This window comes from Podarcis erhardii (genome assembly GCF_964252035.2).
Source record: "Podarcis erhardii genome assembly, chromosome: 7".
NCBI lineage: Eukaryota > Metazoa > Chordata > Lepidosauria > Squamata > Lacertidae > Podarcis > Podarcis erhardii.
Window position 1 is genome coordinate 83,043,780 of NC_138511.1, and position 15,682 is coordinate 83,059,461.

At 46.4% G+C, this 15,682-nt stretch overlaps 1 protein-coding gene across 1 annotated transcript; it reads left to right on the forward strand.

Annotated features, from left to right (window-relative positions):
* Nucleotides 1-7,837: 7,837 nt before the first annotated feature.
* On the forward strand, nt 7,838-15,163 carry LOC309346021 (uncharacterized protein; the record flags this gene model as incomplete). Its single annotated transcript, XM_081869648.1, has 6 exons — nt 7,838-8,053; nt 9,541-9,909; nt 10,703-10,841; nt 13,093-13,140; nt 14,249-14,281; nt 15,115-15,163. Exons 1-6 carry the CDS (start codon nt 7,942-7,944, stop codon nt 15,161-15,163), a joined length of 750 nt encoding a protein of 249 aa, XP_081725774.1. The 5' UTR covers nt 7,838-7,941.
* Between the last annotated feature and the right edge of the window lie 519 nt (nt 15,164-15,682).

Here is a 15,682-nt window from a genome sequence, read left to right on the forward strand (position 1 = left end):
TCTGCGCAGAAGCAAACATTTGGACTCCTTTTTCACAAACTCTGCCTCATGAACTTTTTGGTTTACTCATGAGAAAGGGAGCAGGTTTTCCTGCAACAAAGGGTCTGGAAACCAAGCCTTATGAGGAATGGTTGAGGGAGTTGGGTATGCTTAGCCTGGAGAAGAGGAAACTGAGAGATGATTTGATAGCTGTCTTCAAATACCTCAAGGGCTGTCACAGGGAAGATGGAGCAAGCTTTGCCTCCCTCCTGCTCTAGAAGGTAGGACTCAAACCAATTCAAGTTACAAGAAATGAGATTTCAACTAAACATCAGGAAGAACTTTCTGACAGTAAGAGCTGTTCGACAGTAGTATGGACTCTCCTTCCTTGTGTGATGGCCTGGGCCTCGGGCTCGGACTTGGAACTGGAGGAGTCTCAGTCCACACGTCTGCCTCAGGCAGCATCTGAACTGAGTCTGGGGCCTGATCCTGAAGAGCCCCAGTCTGCACAGGTTCCCCTGCAACAAGCACCAGCTGGGCCGAGTCAGGGGCCTGAGCCTGCCCTGGCTCCAGATGCAGAGATTAACTTGTTGCCCTTTGCTGGGCCATCACTTACAGTTGCCCCACTACCAGTTGGGTCAAGGGAGGCTGAGGCAGCCTCTGGGTCTAGTAACCCACCAACATCTCCTGAGCTGCAGAGACTCAGGTCTAAGAGAAGGAGAGACCTGAGTACTCGCAGGAGGAGTGCTCGCCTTCGGGTGAGACAGGGAGGTGAGTCACTGGGAGATCAGGACCGGCCGTTACCCCGACAGAGATAAAAGGCTGTCGGACCCCGCCCCAGGTTGCGGGAGCAACATTGCTGCTGGAACCTGCCTGAGACCTTGTGCCTAACCTAGCCTGGTTTCCTGCCTTGGCCCTGTTGGGTTGACTCCTCATGGAATCCTTGGGTTTGGGACCGGACCTGGACTGCGTTGCTCTGGTTAACCCCCAGGCCCAGCTCACCTTGGAGGTTTTCAAGCAGAGGTTAGATGGCCCTCTGTCATGGCTACTTGAGTTGAGATTCCTGCATTGCAGGGGGTTGGACTAGATGACCCTCAGGTCCCTTCCAACCCTACAATTCTATGATTCTATAAGAGTTGCTTTGACCATTATTTGATTCTACTGTACCCACCCCTTCCTCCTGGTGATGCTGTAGAAAAAAGGAAATAATCGCTCTTGCCCAGGGTACACCCTGCCCGCCTCGCACCCACTGTGTCAACACTATTATATAGGCCATATATATATGATGGTAGCGAGAAGAACTGTTTTTGAAAGCTGTTTTGAGCATTCGTTCCTGTACCTTCTCAGCGACCTGCCCCCATTTCCTCTAGGAAACATGTGACTCGTCCACATTATATCACTACTTTGCTGTTAATCCCCAATTGCGATAGACTAAAGCAGTCTACACCTGCATGTATTTGCAACTTCGGCTTCACCTGTTCATACCAGGAAGCGTTCCCCTGGGTTGTTTGTTCCCACCTTTTAATTTGTCAAATCTGTTGTGCCAGTAAAGTGCAGGCAGGGCATGTGCACAGAAGGCCGTGGGTGCGCCTTCCTTTTAAAACAACCCCCACCCGAGAAATGTGCAAAAGTCCACAGGCAATTGTCAACTTGATTGTGCAATCGGTTCTTGTGTGTGTGTGTGTGCAAATTTGGGATAATCAAAATAAATAGATATAGCTAGTGAGGGATCAAAGGGAAATATAAGAAGAGTCCCTTGCAGGATCAGGCCAAAGGCTCATCTAGTTAGGATCCTGCTCTCACAGTGGCCAACTAGATGTCTTTGGCAAAACTGGCAAGAAGGACCTGACTCTTCCCTCCTGCCATAGGAGCGAACTCCTAGGGGCTATGGGGGGCTTCGGCTCTCACAATAAAATATTTTAGGGGGCTAAAATATTACCCCCAAGTTGGCGGACATTGTCATTCACATGTTGTGTGTGCACTGCATCATGTGATTGGTTATGCCGGACAGGGCTTGCCTAGGACCCCCCCCCCCCATATTTTATTCAAGTTGGCACCCCTGCCATCTCAAGCAACTGGTCTTCAGACGTATTAGAGTGGTACCTCAGGTTACATACGCTTCAGGTTACATACGCTTCAGGTTACATATTCTTCAGGTTACAGACTCCGTTAACCCAGAAATAGTGCTTCAGGTTAAGAACTTTGCTTCAGGATGAGAACAGAAATCGTGCTCCGGCGGCGCGGCAGCAGCAGGAGGCCCCATTAGCTAAAGTGGTGCTTCAGGTTAAGAACAGTTTCAGGTTAAGAACGGACCTCCGGAACGAATTAAGTACTTAACCCGAGGTACCACTGTACTGCCTATGACCTTGAAGGCAGAGCACAACCATTGTGGCTAGTAGCCCTTGGTAGTCTTGCGATCCATGAATTTGCCCTCTTGTGGCAGTGAGTTCCATAGTTAACTATGTGTGCAGCAGGACTTTATCTTTGCTGAATCTTCCAACGCTTAGCTCCTTTAGATTTCTGGTGTCGTGAGAGAGGGAGGAAAACATTTCTCTGCCCACTAGGCTGAATTCTATAAACTTCTATTGTGTTGCCTCCGACTTGCCTTTTCCTTGAGCTAAACCGGCCCAAACTCTGAAATCTTTCCTGGCAACGGTGCTGCTCCTCCATCTATACATATAAAAGGCTAAGTTCCTGATACACCCACTGGCAAAGTAAGGAAAGGAGCCGTAAACTCTTTGCGTACACAAAATTGCTACACAATATATAGGGCGCAGAAATTTTTACGATGTGGTTTACCGCTGCCGTTTTCTGATTTTGTGCAAATCTTATCAAAAGTGGGCAGGGGTCCTCTGTCCCGGAGAGAATCAGAAATAGGAACAGAACTGGCTGTTGCGTGGGTGGGTGTGCGCGCCAGATTTACGCATAAGCTAAACAAGCTATAGCTTAGGGCCCCTCCCTCTTGCCCCCCCCATGTACTTCTTCTTAATTGTATTTCACTATTAATATACTTCTTCTTAATTGTATTCCAGTTCAACAATTACTTTGATAAAATACATACAGTGGTACCTTGGGTTATATACGCTTCAGGTTACAGACTCTACTAACCCAGAAATAGTGCTTCAGGTTAAGAACTTTGCTTCAGGATAAGAACAGAAATTGGGCTTCGGCAGTGCGGCGGCAGCAGGAGACCCCATTAGCTAAAGTGGTGCTTCAGGTTAAGAACAGTTTCAGGTTAAGAACGGACCTCTGGAACGAATTAAGTACTTAACCCGAGGTACCACTGTACTTTGTTATGTGCAAATGGCTTTAGATGCCTGTTGGGTCCATCAATTACCATATAGCATATATTCAACACAAAAAACAGCGACAATTTGTTGTTGACAAAGGACAGCTGGACATATAAAGGGCCCCGTTACCTTCAGTAGCTGAGGGCCTCATCAAACCTAAATCCGGCCCTGGTGGGGTGGTGGAATCATTTGTAGTAAAAAAAACAGTAGCTACAGCAACAGCAGGATGAATCCATTTGGGGAATGAACCCCGAAAGTAGACAAGTTACAGTGTGGAGACCCACTTACACACCACCGAAGACTATCAAGGGTAACCTGTTCCACAACCCACTTTGGGTCTTCCTCCCCCCCCCCCGGGTCCCGATCCCTCTCACCTGCTAGAAGTGCTGCCTCCCAGCTCCTTTTCCACCCAAGGAAAAGCCCCCAGTGGCGCCCCATTGCCAGGCAACTTCCTTCTGAAAGCTCCTAGGGCTCTGAGGGCTGGAAGATGTGGCAAGACAGATGCGGAAAGCCCTTGCCTGTTGGCTAGCAGAGAGCCCCATTCCCCTCACCCAGGGAAGACTTATTCTTGCCTTTCATTACTTCCTCCACACTTGTAAACCTGATGTACTTTGACCAGAAAGTTCTGGGTGTACTTAGCCAGAACATTTATTGGTTGCATCTTGTTGAGTCAGTCAGTCAATATATCTCAGCTAAGGCCACATCACAGGGTTTCTCAATGCTGCAGGCGGGATGTTGGTCTGGACGACCCTCCCCTGGGAGCCTTTTTGGCTGACGCTCCAAATAGATAATATTTCATTTTCATTTCACATTTAATGTTTATACCACCTTTCTATTTTACTATACCCAAGGCGGTTTTCAAGGAATGTACACCTTTGAAATATACTCGGAGTCTAGAGTGGATTTCATGCTCTTTATCCAGCTCATAGTGGTGAGGAAGAATGGAAGCTCCCCCACAGAATCTGCTTTATATACATTATTTACACAATGGGCTGCACGTGATTGGCTAATTCCGGGATTCTCCTGTAGGCCAATCAGGTTGTGGATTCACTTCCACCTGGAGCTGGATTGGGTGGCTCCTGCGGACCAATCATACTGCTGCAGTCTTCTAGGACCAATCAGACTGCTGCATTTTGGATCCTATTCAACTCAGTACATAACAACCTTATAACACAGATGATACAACGGTGGTTGGTTTAATTACGGCTGGAGAGGGGGAGGCGGCCTATAGGAAGGAAGTTGAGCAGTTGGGGGAGTGGTGCAGGAAAAACAACTTACTCCTTAAATAAAACAAAAGACATTATTGTGGACTTTAGGAAATGTAAATTGAATATTCAGCCACTTATTATTGAAGGGAAGTGCGTGGAACAGGTCTCGGTGTTTCGATTTCTGGGAATGGAGTTGAGAGATGACCTAACCTGGGGAGAAAACAGCAAAGACCTGATGAAGAGAGCACAGCAGAGGTTATATTTTCTGAGAATCCTCCGGAAAAACAATCTCTCAAAGGACCTGTTGATGGCATTTTACCATTGTACTGTGGAGAGTGTATTAACTTATGGTCTCTGTGTGTGGTTTGGGAGCTGCACGGCCAGGGAAAAAACAATGCTGTCCAGGGTTGTAAAGACTGCAGAGAGAATAATTGGGTGCACTCTTCCCACCTTGGATTAAATATATGCTTTTAGGTGCCATAAGAAAGCTGCAGAGATAGCGCAGGATAGTGTGCACCCCAGAAATGATCTCTTTCAGCTTCTGCCTTCTGGAAGAAGGTATAGGGTTATAAAGACTAGGACTAGCCGTCTGAGAAACAGTTTCTACCCAAATGCGATTCTGGTTCTAAATGCAGTATAAGAAGTCTCTGTAATATATTGCATTTTAAAACGGGGTTTCAGAGTTTTTAGGGGATTTTGAATGTCTTATGCAGATTTTTCAATTTCATTGTTCTGTATGGGACAATGACAATAAAGATATTGCAAAAATCTAATCCAATACAAAAATGTGATAATAAAACATAACTTTGAAATAAGCAACCAATATCAAATAAAGTCATATTCAACAATCCATTAGAACAGTGTGGACTATTAAATATCAGCATATAAAAATTAAACAGAAACCCACTCTTGACAATTACAATAAATAATTTCTAAACCATCATCGAAGAATTGATGCTTTTGAATTATGGTGCTGGAGGAGACTCTTGAGAGGCCCATGGACTGCAAGAAGATCAAACCTATCCATTCTGAAGGAAATCAGCCCTGAGTGCTGACTGGAAGGACAGATCCTGAAGCTGAGGCTCCAATACTTTGGCCACCTCATGAGAAGAGAAGACTCCCTGGAAAAGACCCTGATGTTGCGAAAGATGGAGGGCACAAGGAGAAGGGGACGACAGAGGACGAGATGGTTGGACAGTGTTCTCGAAGCTACCAGCATGAGTTTGACCAAACTGTGGGAGGCCGTGGAAAACAGGAGTGCCTGGCATGCTCTGGTCCATGGGGTCACGAAGAGTCGGACACGACTAAACGACTCAACAACAACAAAACCATCATCAGTAAAAACAACGGCAAGTCACAGTGCATAAAATAATACAATTGAGAAGCAGAGACTGAAGGGCAAGGCAGATAGAAAAAGCCTTGCCTGATGGACTGCATATTAATTTGTTCCGGTGAGCATACGGCTATTGGCCAAAGAATCACACCAAAAAGGAAGTCAATTTAAAATGCACTGAGATAATGTACAGATGGGGAGAAATTGCAAATGCCTTAGCTGTCTTAGGCTTCTCCCCTTCCCAGAGCTGTCCAATGTCCTGAAATTCACATCTCTCTCTCTCTCTCTCTCTCTCTCTCTCTCTCTCTCTCTCTCTCCTCTCTCTAACATAATTTTTTTGGATTTTTCCATATTTCATTTTAATTCAATACACATATTCACAACATCTTATTTGCTCATAGTGAGCTTTGACTTCCTTCTACCTCTCTTTCTGACACCCCTATAGCCTATAACATATCTTTCGCATTCCCATAAGCACTTCTTTATCTTATAATCACCTTAAGAAATCACATTCTGATTTATAAATCGGCATCATAATTTCACGTTACAAAACATTTCACGTTAATGCTACAAACGTTTTTAAATGAGTACAGTTTTCTTTCAAATAATAAATAAATTTGCTCCAGTCCTTTTGATATTTTTCTTCTGGCTGATTCCTGATTCTCCCCGTCAGCTTCGCCGACTCCACAAATTCTACCATTTTTATTCTCCAGTCTTCCAATGTAGGGAGTTCCTGCTACTTCCACCTTTGATCCAAGAGGATTCTCACTGCCATTGTGGCAGTGAGAAATTTTTTTACATCATTTTTATTAATTTCTTCATCAATTAGCCCTAATAAGAATGCCTCTGGTTTTTTGCTAAAGTTATATTTTAATATTTTTTTTAATTCATTGTAAATAATGTCCCTGGGACATTGGGACCCCCCCCTCCTTTAAACCTCCCTTGGACCTGCTGTCCCTGGAGTGTCTTGCAAACTTTAAGTTCCCATCGGCTGGGCGCTGCTCATGCATGCAAATCTTTGACAACTTCTGCCCAATGCCAGTGGCATCAAAATGCCAACTTGCCTTGCCCCGCCTCCAGCATTTAAATCCAATTTTTAAATATAATTTGTGATATTACCCCCCAAAGTTCTGGATGCAAGCCACCAAGACATTCCTTGTGGTCTGTAGGATCAATGACAGACATTTCGATCCCGAATCACAATAATTTTACTAGGCAAGAAGTGGAAAACACAAGAACTACCAACTGTGGAAGAATGGCAGATGAAGATGATGGACTTCATGGAGCTAGCGGACCTTACTGGAAGAATCCGTGACCAGAAAGAAGAGGAATACCAAGGTGATTGGAGGAAATTTAAAGACTATTTGAATAAATATTGTAATATTAAAAATTAGAAGTTACGTGAAAGTACCAAATAGGCCTATGGTTTATTTAAATAAATGGCATTTAGAACATTAAGAAAAGTGAAGAAATTTGATTATAACTGGAATATTGTGTGTTAATAATGATATTGGAAAACTGTTACATTCGGACACAAGGAAATTCAGAAGGGAGGGATTTGAGGAAGTCAATTAATATGTTTATAAGATTGGATTTTTAAATAACTAAGATTGTTTTTGTGGTTTATGTGTTGGTTGTTATCTGTTATAGATGTATCTTTTATCTTTCTCTTCTTTTTTGTCTTTTCTTTTTTGTTGTAGAGTGTGTTATAATTGTATAAAATTTAATAAAAATTATTGGGGGGGGGAGGAATCTCCTTGTCGCTGACCAAAACCAACTGCCCCCACCTCCAAAATGGCAAAAAGTTCTGGCTTGGTGTAGAAATGTATAGCCTGCCTTTCAGAAGAACCTCCCCAGACAGGACCACTCTACCCCCAGTCACACACTGCTCCCTGTGGCTCAGTCCTTTGCTTTGTGACCTCTTCCGGTTACCAGGGAGCTTCACACTGCTGCAGGGTGGGGTGGGGTGGAGGGAGAAGAGGGGAGCTATGGATGAAGCACCCTGGGCCTAGGAGGACAGCCTGGGGTGGGTGGGGAGTGGGTGGGCTCAGCTGGGGGTCCCAGCCGCTGGTGGCAAGGAGCACAGGAGGAACCTAGGCAACCAGCTGGGCACAAAGGCTGTCCTCCCAGGATGTCCAAGCCCCTCCTATCTCCAAGAGGGGCGGGAACATCATGTGGACAGTGCCCAAAAGGTGGAGCCTCCTGTGGCCATGGGAGATCCTGGGCCCTGGTGCTTCTAGCAGGTGAGAGTTTATTTGGGACTCTATGGGGAGGCACTAAGATCTAAAATTGCCCTTTCAAGGTGATGTAACTCTTTGGCTGTCTTAGTACAAGCCATGCCCCACCCAACTCCAAAATCCTGACATCACGGTGCAACAATACAACTGTTCTTTGAAATATGTAAAGAGGATATAATGTCCCCCTTTGTTGTTGTTGAGTCGTTTAGTCGTGTCGGACTCTTCGTGACCCCATGGACCAGAGCACGCCAGGCACTCCTGTCTTCCACTTCCTCCTGCAGTTTGGTCAAACTCATGCTGGTAGCTTTGAGAACACTGTCCAACCATCTCGTCCTCTGTTGTCCCCTTCTCCTTGTGCCCTCCATCTTTCCCAACATCAGGGTCTTTTCCAGGGAGTCTTCTCTTCTCATGAGGTGGCCAAAGTATTGGAGCCTCAGCTTCAGGATCTGTCCTTCCAGTGAGCACTCAGGGCTGATTTCCTTCAGAATGGAGAGGTTTGATCTTCTTGCAGTCCATGGGACTCTCCAGAGTCTCCTCCAGCACCATAATTCAAAAGCATCAGTTCTTTGGCGATCAGCCTTCTTTATGGTCCAGCTCTCACTTCCACACATCACCACTGGAAAACCATAGCTTTAACTATACGGACCTTTGTTGGCAAGGTGATGTCTCTGACATGTTCCCCTTACTAACCCCTTTTCCCAGGGGTGCAACTTTGTCAGACCTTCCTCATAGAACTCATAGTTGGAACGGGACCTGAGGATCATCTAGTCCAACCCCACCTGGTTCTTGTTCTTCCCCTGGTGTTTACCTTTCCCTCCTCCTCCTCCTCATTACACCCTGCACTTTGGTGGAAAAGTGCTCCCAGTACAGCCTCTGTAGTCCCTGCCCTTAAATGTTACAATCCAAAATACATGGCATGAAAGGAAAGGCCATTGGGAGGGTGGAGGAAAAGAACAAACTCCGGTGCTGATCCTGAGTTAAATGCTTGGTTAGTTCCCAACCAACCATTTTCTCGGAAGTGACTGTACCATAGCCAATGCTGACCATATTGGTGCTGGGAGTGGGGGAGTCGGGGAACGTCCTTCTCAAACCCACCAAAGAAGGGGCTACAGTCTCATCAGACCCCCCATGGGAGGCATGTTCTCGATGATACAGCCCCTCGTAGAGCAGATGAACCTGCCATTGTGGGCTAGTCATAGCAGATATGGGAGCTTTGCCATAAAATATTTGAGGGGGCTTCCCCCCAAAAAACTGATGGGTACTGCCATTCAAAAGCTTTGTGTGTGCTGCGTCATGTGATTGACTATGTGGGGCAGGACTTACCGTATTTTTCCGTATATAACACGCCCCCGTGTATAACACAACCCCTATTTTGGGGACTCCAATTTAAGAAAATGGGGGGAGATTGCCCAGAGGGTATTTTTTTGCAGTTATAACGATATAATTGTCAAGTGTAGCTGTGCCCTGTCTCTTCTCTGCCCCTTCACCTCTAGGTCATATCTTGAGTTCATGTTTCCTGTTGACGCAAGCTGTTCAGAACATTACCATTGATGTCAGCCTGGACCCAGAATTCCCCCTGGTAGGGCAGGATGTCACCTTTGTCCCCAAAGGGCTTATGATAGACGTCATCTCCTGCCTGTGGACAAAAGGGGAAAAGGACGAATCTTTCCCCATCTTCCTCTATCACCCACCCCCAAAAGCTGCATTCTACCCGAAAGCAGCCTATGACGGACGCCAGACACCAAGCTTCGATTGCTCCATGCACATCCGGAATGTAACATTTGACGACATTGGTCTCTACGAAATATTCAAGACTAGAAAGATTGCCAACGAAGTGGGTGAGGCCTTCTTACTGGTCACAGGTACGGACTGGGAACCGGGGGAGGAAATCTGACTCAGCTCACATTTTTGATAAAATAAAGGTAAAGGGACCCCTGACCATTAGGTCCAGTCGTGACCGACTCTGGGGTTGTGGCGCTCATCTCCCTTTATTGGCCGAGGGAGCCGGCGTACAGCTTCTGGGTCATGTGGCCAGCATGACTAAGCCGCTTCCGGCAAACCAGAGCAGCGCACGGAAATGCTGTTTACCTTCCCACTGGAGTGGTACCTATTTATCTACTTGCACTTTGACGTGCTTTCGAACTGCTAGGTTGGCAGGAGCAGGGACCGAGCAACGGGAGCTCACCCCGTTGCGGGGATTCGAACCACCAACCTTCTGATCGGCAAGTCCTAGGCTCTGTGTTTAACCTGGAAGGTGGAGTGAGCTTGTTTTCTCCTGCTCCGGAGGGTAGGACTTAAACCAAGAGCTTCAAGTTACAAGAAAGAAGATTCCGACTAAACATCAGGAAGAACTTCCTGGCAGTAAGAGCTGTTTGACAATGGAATGGTCTCCCACTGGAGGTTGTGGGCTCTCCTCCCTTGGAGGTGTTTAAGCAAAGGTTGGATGTCCACCTGTCATGGATGCTTCAGCTGATATTTCTGCATTGCAGGGGGTTGGACTGGATAACCCTTGGTGGTCCCTCCCAACTCTACGATTCCATGCAAACTTAACCTGATTCTCACTTGCCAAAGCAAAGTAGTTTGACAATTTGGAGCAAGGAGTTTGTGATCCTTCCTTTTCCTCATTCTCACGGTTGACTTTCCTTGTCTCCACAGAAGAAAAGACTCCAGAGCTGAGGAATCCTAGAAGTCTAACTTCTGGAGTTATCGCAGGGCTCGCTTTTGGCTGCATTGTGGGAGCGATTCTTTTGGGGATTATGCTGATAACTCTCCTGACTATGTTAACTTCTACAAGGTGATGCTTTCTCCTCCTCCTCCTCCTCCTCCTCCTCCTCCCCCTCCTCCTTCTCTTCTCTTCTCTTCCCTTCTCCTCTCCTTCTCTTTCTCCTCCTCTCCTTCTCCTCTCCTTCTCTTTCTCCTTCTCCTCTCCTTCTCCTCTCCTTCTCCTCTCCTTCTCCTCTCCTTCTCTTTCTCCTTCTCCTCTCCTTCTCCTCTTTCTCCTCCTCTTCTCCTTCTCCTCCTCCTCCTCCTTTTCTCTTTCTCCTTCTCCTCTCCTTCTCCTCTCCTTCTCTTTCTCTTTCTCCTTCTCCTCCTTCTCCTCCTCCTTCTCCTCCTTCTCCTTCTCCTTCTCCTCCTTCTCCTTCTCCTTCTCTTTCTCCTTCTCCTCCTCTTCTCCTTCTCCTCCTCTCCTCCTCCTCCTCCTTCTCCTTCTCCTTCTCCTTCTCCTCCTCCTCCTCCCCCTCCTCCTTCTCTTCTCTTCCCTTCTCCTCTCCTTCTCTTTCTCCTCCTCTCCTTCTCCTCTCCTTCTCTTTCTCCTTCTCCTCTCCTTCTCCTCTCCTTCTCCTCTCCTTCTCTTTCTCCTTCTCTCCTTCTCCTCTTTCTCCTCCTCTTCTCCTTCTCCTCCTTCTCCTCCTTTTCTCTTTCTCCTTCTCCTCTCCTTCTCCTCTCCTTCTCTTTCTCCTTCTCCTTCTCTTTCTCCTCCTCCTCCTTCTCCTCCTCCTCCTTCTCCTTCTCTTTCTCCTCCTCCTCTTCTCCTTCTCCTCCTCTCCTCCTCCTTCTCCTCCTTCTCCTTCTCCTTCTCCTTCTCCTTCTTCTCCTCTCCTTCTCCTTCTCCTTCTCCTTCTCCTTCTCCTTCTCCTTCTCCTTCTCCTCTCCTTCTCCTTCTCCTTCTTCTCCTCCTCTCCTTCTCCTTCTCCTTCTCCTTCTCCTTCTCCTTCTCCTTCTCCTTCTTCTCCTCTCCTTCTCACATTCTTCTCCTCCTCTCCCCCTTCTCCTTCTCCTCCTCCTCTTCTCTCCTTCTTCTCCCCTTCTCCTTCTTCTCCTTCTCATTGTTCAACTTCTCCTCCTCATCTTCTCCTCCTCCTCTTCTCCTCCTCCTCCTCCTCCTCTTCAAGTTTGATCTTGCATAAGTCTTGAGGGGGCTAACCAAAAATGTAAAAGTTGTATGCAAAATGAGTAAAAAAATTGAAATGGAAGGAGAATCAGAGGGATAGGAGGGGTCAGATATTGAATACGGCCTGAGCAGTAGTAGTAGTAGGAGATCAAATAGATCAGCTGATCCCAAAAGCCTTCCTGAAGAGCCAAGTTTTTGACCAGCATACGAATGGCCCATGTGGGCACTGGGTCATCCTAAAGAGCTGGTGCCTACACAAGAGGCATTGCTTTTCCACAATGTGGAAAAATCCCATAGCTCAGTCAGTAGAGCATGTGTCTCTTAATCTTAGGGTTGTGGGTTCGAGTCCCAGGTTGGGTGAAAGATTCCTGCATTTCAAGGGGTTGGACTAGTTGACCCCCTTGGTCTCTTCCAGCTCTGCAAATTCTGTGAATTTCTGTACGAAATGTCTGTATTAGGAGAAAGTCGCAAGAATGCTGATGGATTCTCATGAGGATTTAAAAATAAACAAATCACAAACTGATATGGAAATATGGGGGGGGGGGGGTGAGAAACTGGGAGAAAGCCCAATTGCTCATGCACTTGCATTCTCATGGGTTGTCTCCACATGAGAAACCACCAGATTTCTGGCTTTCAAAGAGGTTTAGACAAATTCATGGAGGTTATCAATGGCTACCAGCCATCATGGCTCTCCTCTGTCTTCATGGTCAGAGGCAGCAATGATTCTGAATACCAGTTTCCAGAAACCACAGGAGGGGAGAGTTGCTCTTGTGCTCGGATCCTGCTCGTGGGTTTCCCACAGGCATCTGGGTGTGAGAAAAGGATGGTGGACTAGATGAGCCATTGGCCTCATCCAGCAGCCTCCTTGGACGTTCCCATGTCCTGAAGATGTATCTCATCAACCCACCAATGTTGAATAGACCCTGGGGAGGGGAGTTGAATGACAACGGTAGCATCTCACACCAAAACATTGAATGAGGTGTCCCCAGAAGGCAAATTAAGCACCAGAGAGGCTCAGTGAACAGCAGAAAACAGAGCCCCAGTCAAATAAGGGACATGCAGGTTTTCTAAAGAAGCAACCATCTTTGACACAACGGAGCGGCACCAAACTTCTCCCTCCTAAACTCTTTGATCCTTTTTCCTGTTTCTTTAGCGATGACTCGGACCCCACCGTGGTAACCATCATGCCTTCTACAGCACGGTAAGTACAGGATGGAGCCTGAAATCTCTCTTTTTGGAGAAAACCAGATTTTCTTTCCAAAACCTGCAAACTACATAAGATGTCTTCTAAAAGTTAAGAACGACAAAACTTTTAGAAGACATCTGAAGGCAGCCCTGTATGAGGATGTTTTTTTAAATGTTTGATGCTTTACAGTGGTACCTCAGGTTACATACGCTTCAGGTTACATACGCTTCAGGTTAAAGACTCCGCTAACCCAGAAATAGTGCTTCAGGTTAAGAACTTTGCTTCAGGATAAGAACAGAAATCGGGCTCCAGCACGCGGCAGCAGTGGGAGGTCCCATTAGCTAAAGTGGTGCTTCAGGTTAAGAACAGTTTCAGGTTAAGTACGGACCTCCGGAACGAATTAAGTACTTAACCTGAGGTACCACTGTATTATGTTTTATATATTCTGATAGCTGCCCAGAATGGCTGGGGAAACCCAGCTAGATCGGCGGGGTATAAATAATAAAATGATGGTGCTGATGATTAAACAACATCTGGCTAGGAGGCAGGCAGGGAGGGAGGGAGGGCAGACTTCTGGAATTCCATTTCCACCTTTGGGCATAAAGTGGTTTGGGATGGGGGGGTCCAGTTATTCAAATGGAAACAGATGTTGCACAAAATTTGTATTGTTATCGGGGGAGGGACGTTCCCTCAGCCATAATATGACCCTGAAATTGCAGGTATGCAGAGCAGAAAACTGAACATGACTTCAACAGTCAGTCGTGGTCTTGCTCACTGTGATTTATATCATTCATTCATTCATTGCCCTTAACCCTAAGGTCCCAGGGCAGGTTAGAACATGAAAACATTTAAAATGGTTTAAAACAACTTACAGTTATAGAAATCAGATAGGTCCTAAAAATATACACTGTCTGAAGATTTTATTTTATTTTAAAACCATTGCACATACAATTCCTCCCATATGTTCAAAATACACAAAATGCCCTTCAACAGTTTAAAACTGTTGCAAAACTTTTCCATAGATGTCAAAGAAGGGAAGCTGGTGCTTGTGGGAGGTAGCTGAGAGCTGCCAGAAATAAACTTCTCACACATGAATTCTTTGCTGTTTTTCCTCTTTCCTCAGCTCTGTGGGAAGCAACAGACCTTCTCACGCAAGGTAAGTCACAGGCCTTCAGGATACAGCCCAGATGCTGTTTTTGGAAGAAGACCAGCTTTGGTGGGCTGGGCTGGTCTCAGAGTTCCGGGACTCCATGTCCACCTTTGGGGGTTAAATGAGGGTCCAATGATTCAGTGAATGCAAATTGAGGGGACTTGTGAAGGGTCCCTCAGCCAGAGAACGAACCTGGCCTTTCCAGTTTTCCTATGGGAAAGGATTCTGTTCTCGTTTAAAAGTGAGCTTGCCTAATGTGAACTGAAGCATAGTTACCCTTCAAAATCCACATTTCCCTAAACATCGCCATGCAGTTCTCCAGGCAAAAATATATGTTCAGAAATGCACATACTAAAATGTGCATATAAATGCATGTTCGAGAAAGCAACCGTACCAAAAATGATTGGTTTATTTTAGGGGGGGGGGGTTGATTAGACAAAACTATGTACAAAAATGAGTTCATGATGAGAAATTCGCACTCAAATGCTGGGAAAACAAGGAATTTAGAGAACCAAAATTGGCAAATTTGTCAATCTGTATTTTTCTTGGTTCTGGTAAAGATTGCAAAACTTTGCAACTCTCTGCCTTTTGACACCAGGCAGGTGCCTTTTGCTGTCCCCTAAGCCTAAGGCGTATACTCTTTACCTGCTAAAAGCATTTTTGTTTAGGCAAGCCTATCCAGATGTGTAGGATGCTGGCATGTCCTTTAATCAGGTTCTTAGCTGCATTCTGGGGGGCGGCATTGCGGAGAGGAGCTGGAAAAGTGGGGAGATGCTGGCCCTCTGTTGGGAACCCTGTGAGTCCCAAGCCCACCTCTGAGATGCTGTTTGTTTCCTTAGGATGGAGAATCAGCTGATATTAAGCAGCCACAATGTCCGACCTGGGTAAGTACCGGTGGGAGGAAAATAAGATTTGTGGGGCCCACATGTGGGTAATTAAAAAGAGAATCGGAAAATAGTGCCATCCTTTCCCCCCCAGTTTCAGACCCCAACCTGGCCTGTCTCATGGTTCTGATTCCTCCTTCTTCCTGAGCTCCTACCTATGGCTTCTCCCTTGGTTCTCTCTCAAGCCCCATCTGCAGTGGTGTAGTGGTCCAGGGTCAGGGTGGGGTCAAAGACCCGCTAGTATTTCTGCAGTAGGGTCCCAGCAGGAGCTCTGTCTCCAACATCCAGGAGCTGCCCAATCAGCATGAAAGGGGAGTGCTTTAAGCCACTGAGAAGGAGCCTTCTTTGTGCTGATTGGAGCCGATCGGAGTGAAAGGGGGGCGAGTCGGCCTTTGAGGATTGGCTCCTAGGGTCATTCTGGAGAAGGTGCATGGGAGGAACCCCAAGGAGGAGTTGTTCTGTGTGCTCTGAAGCTAAGCATTTAAGAACTCTGGAAACCCAAAGTGCTTCCATTTCAAGAGAA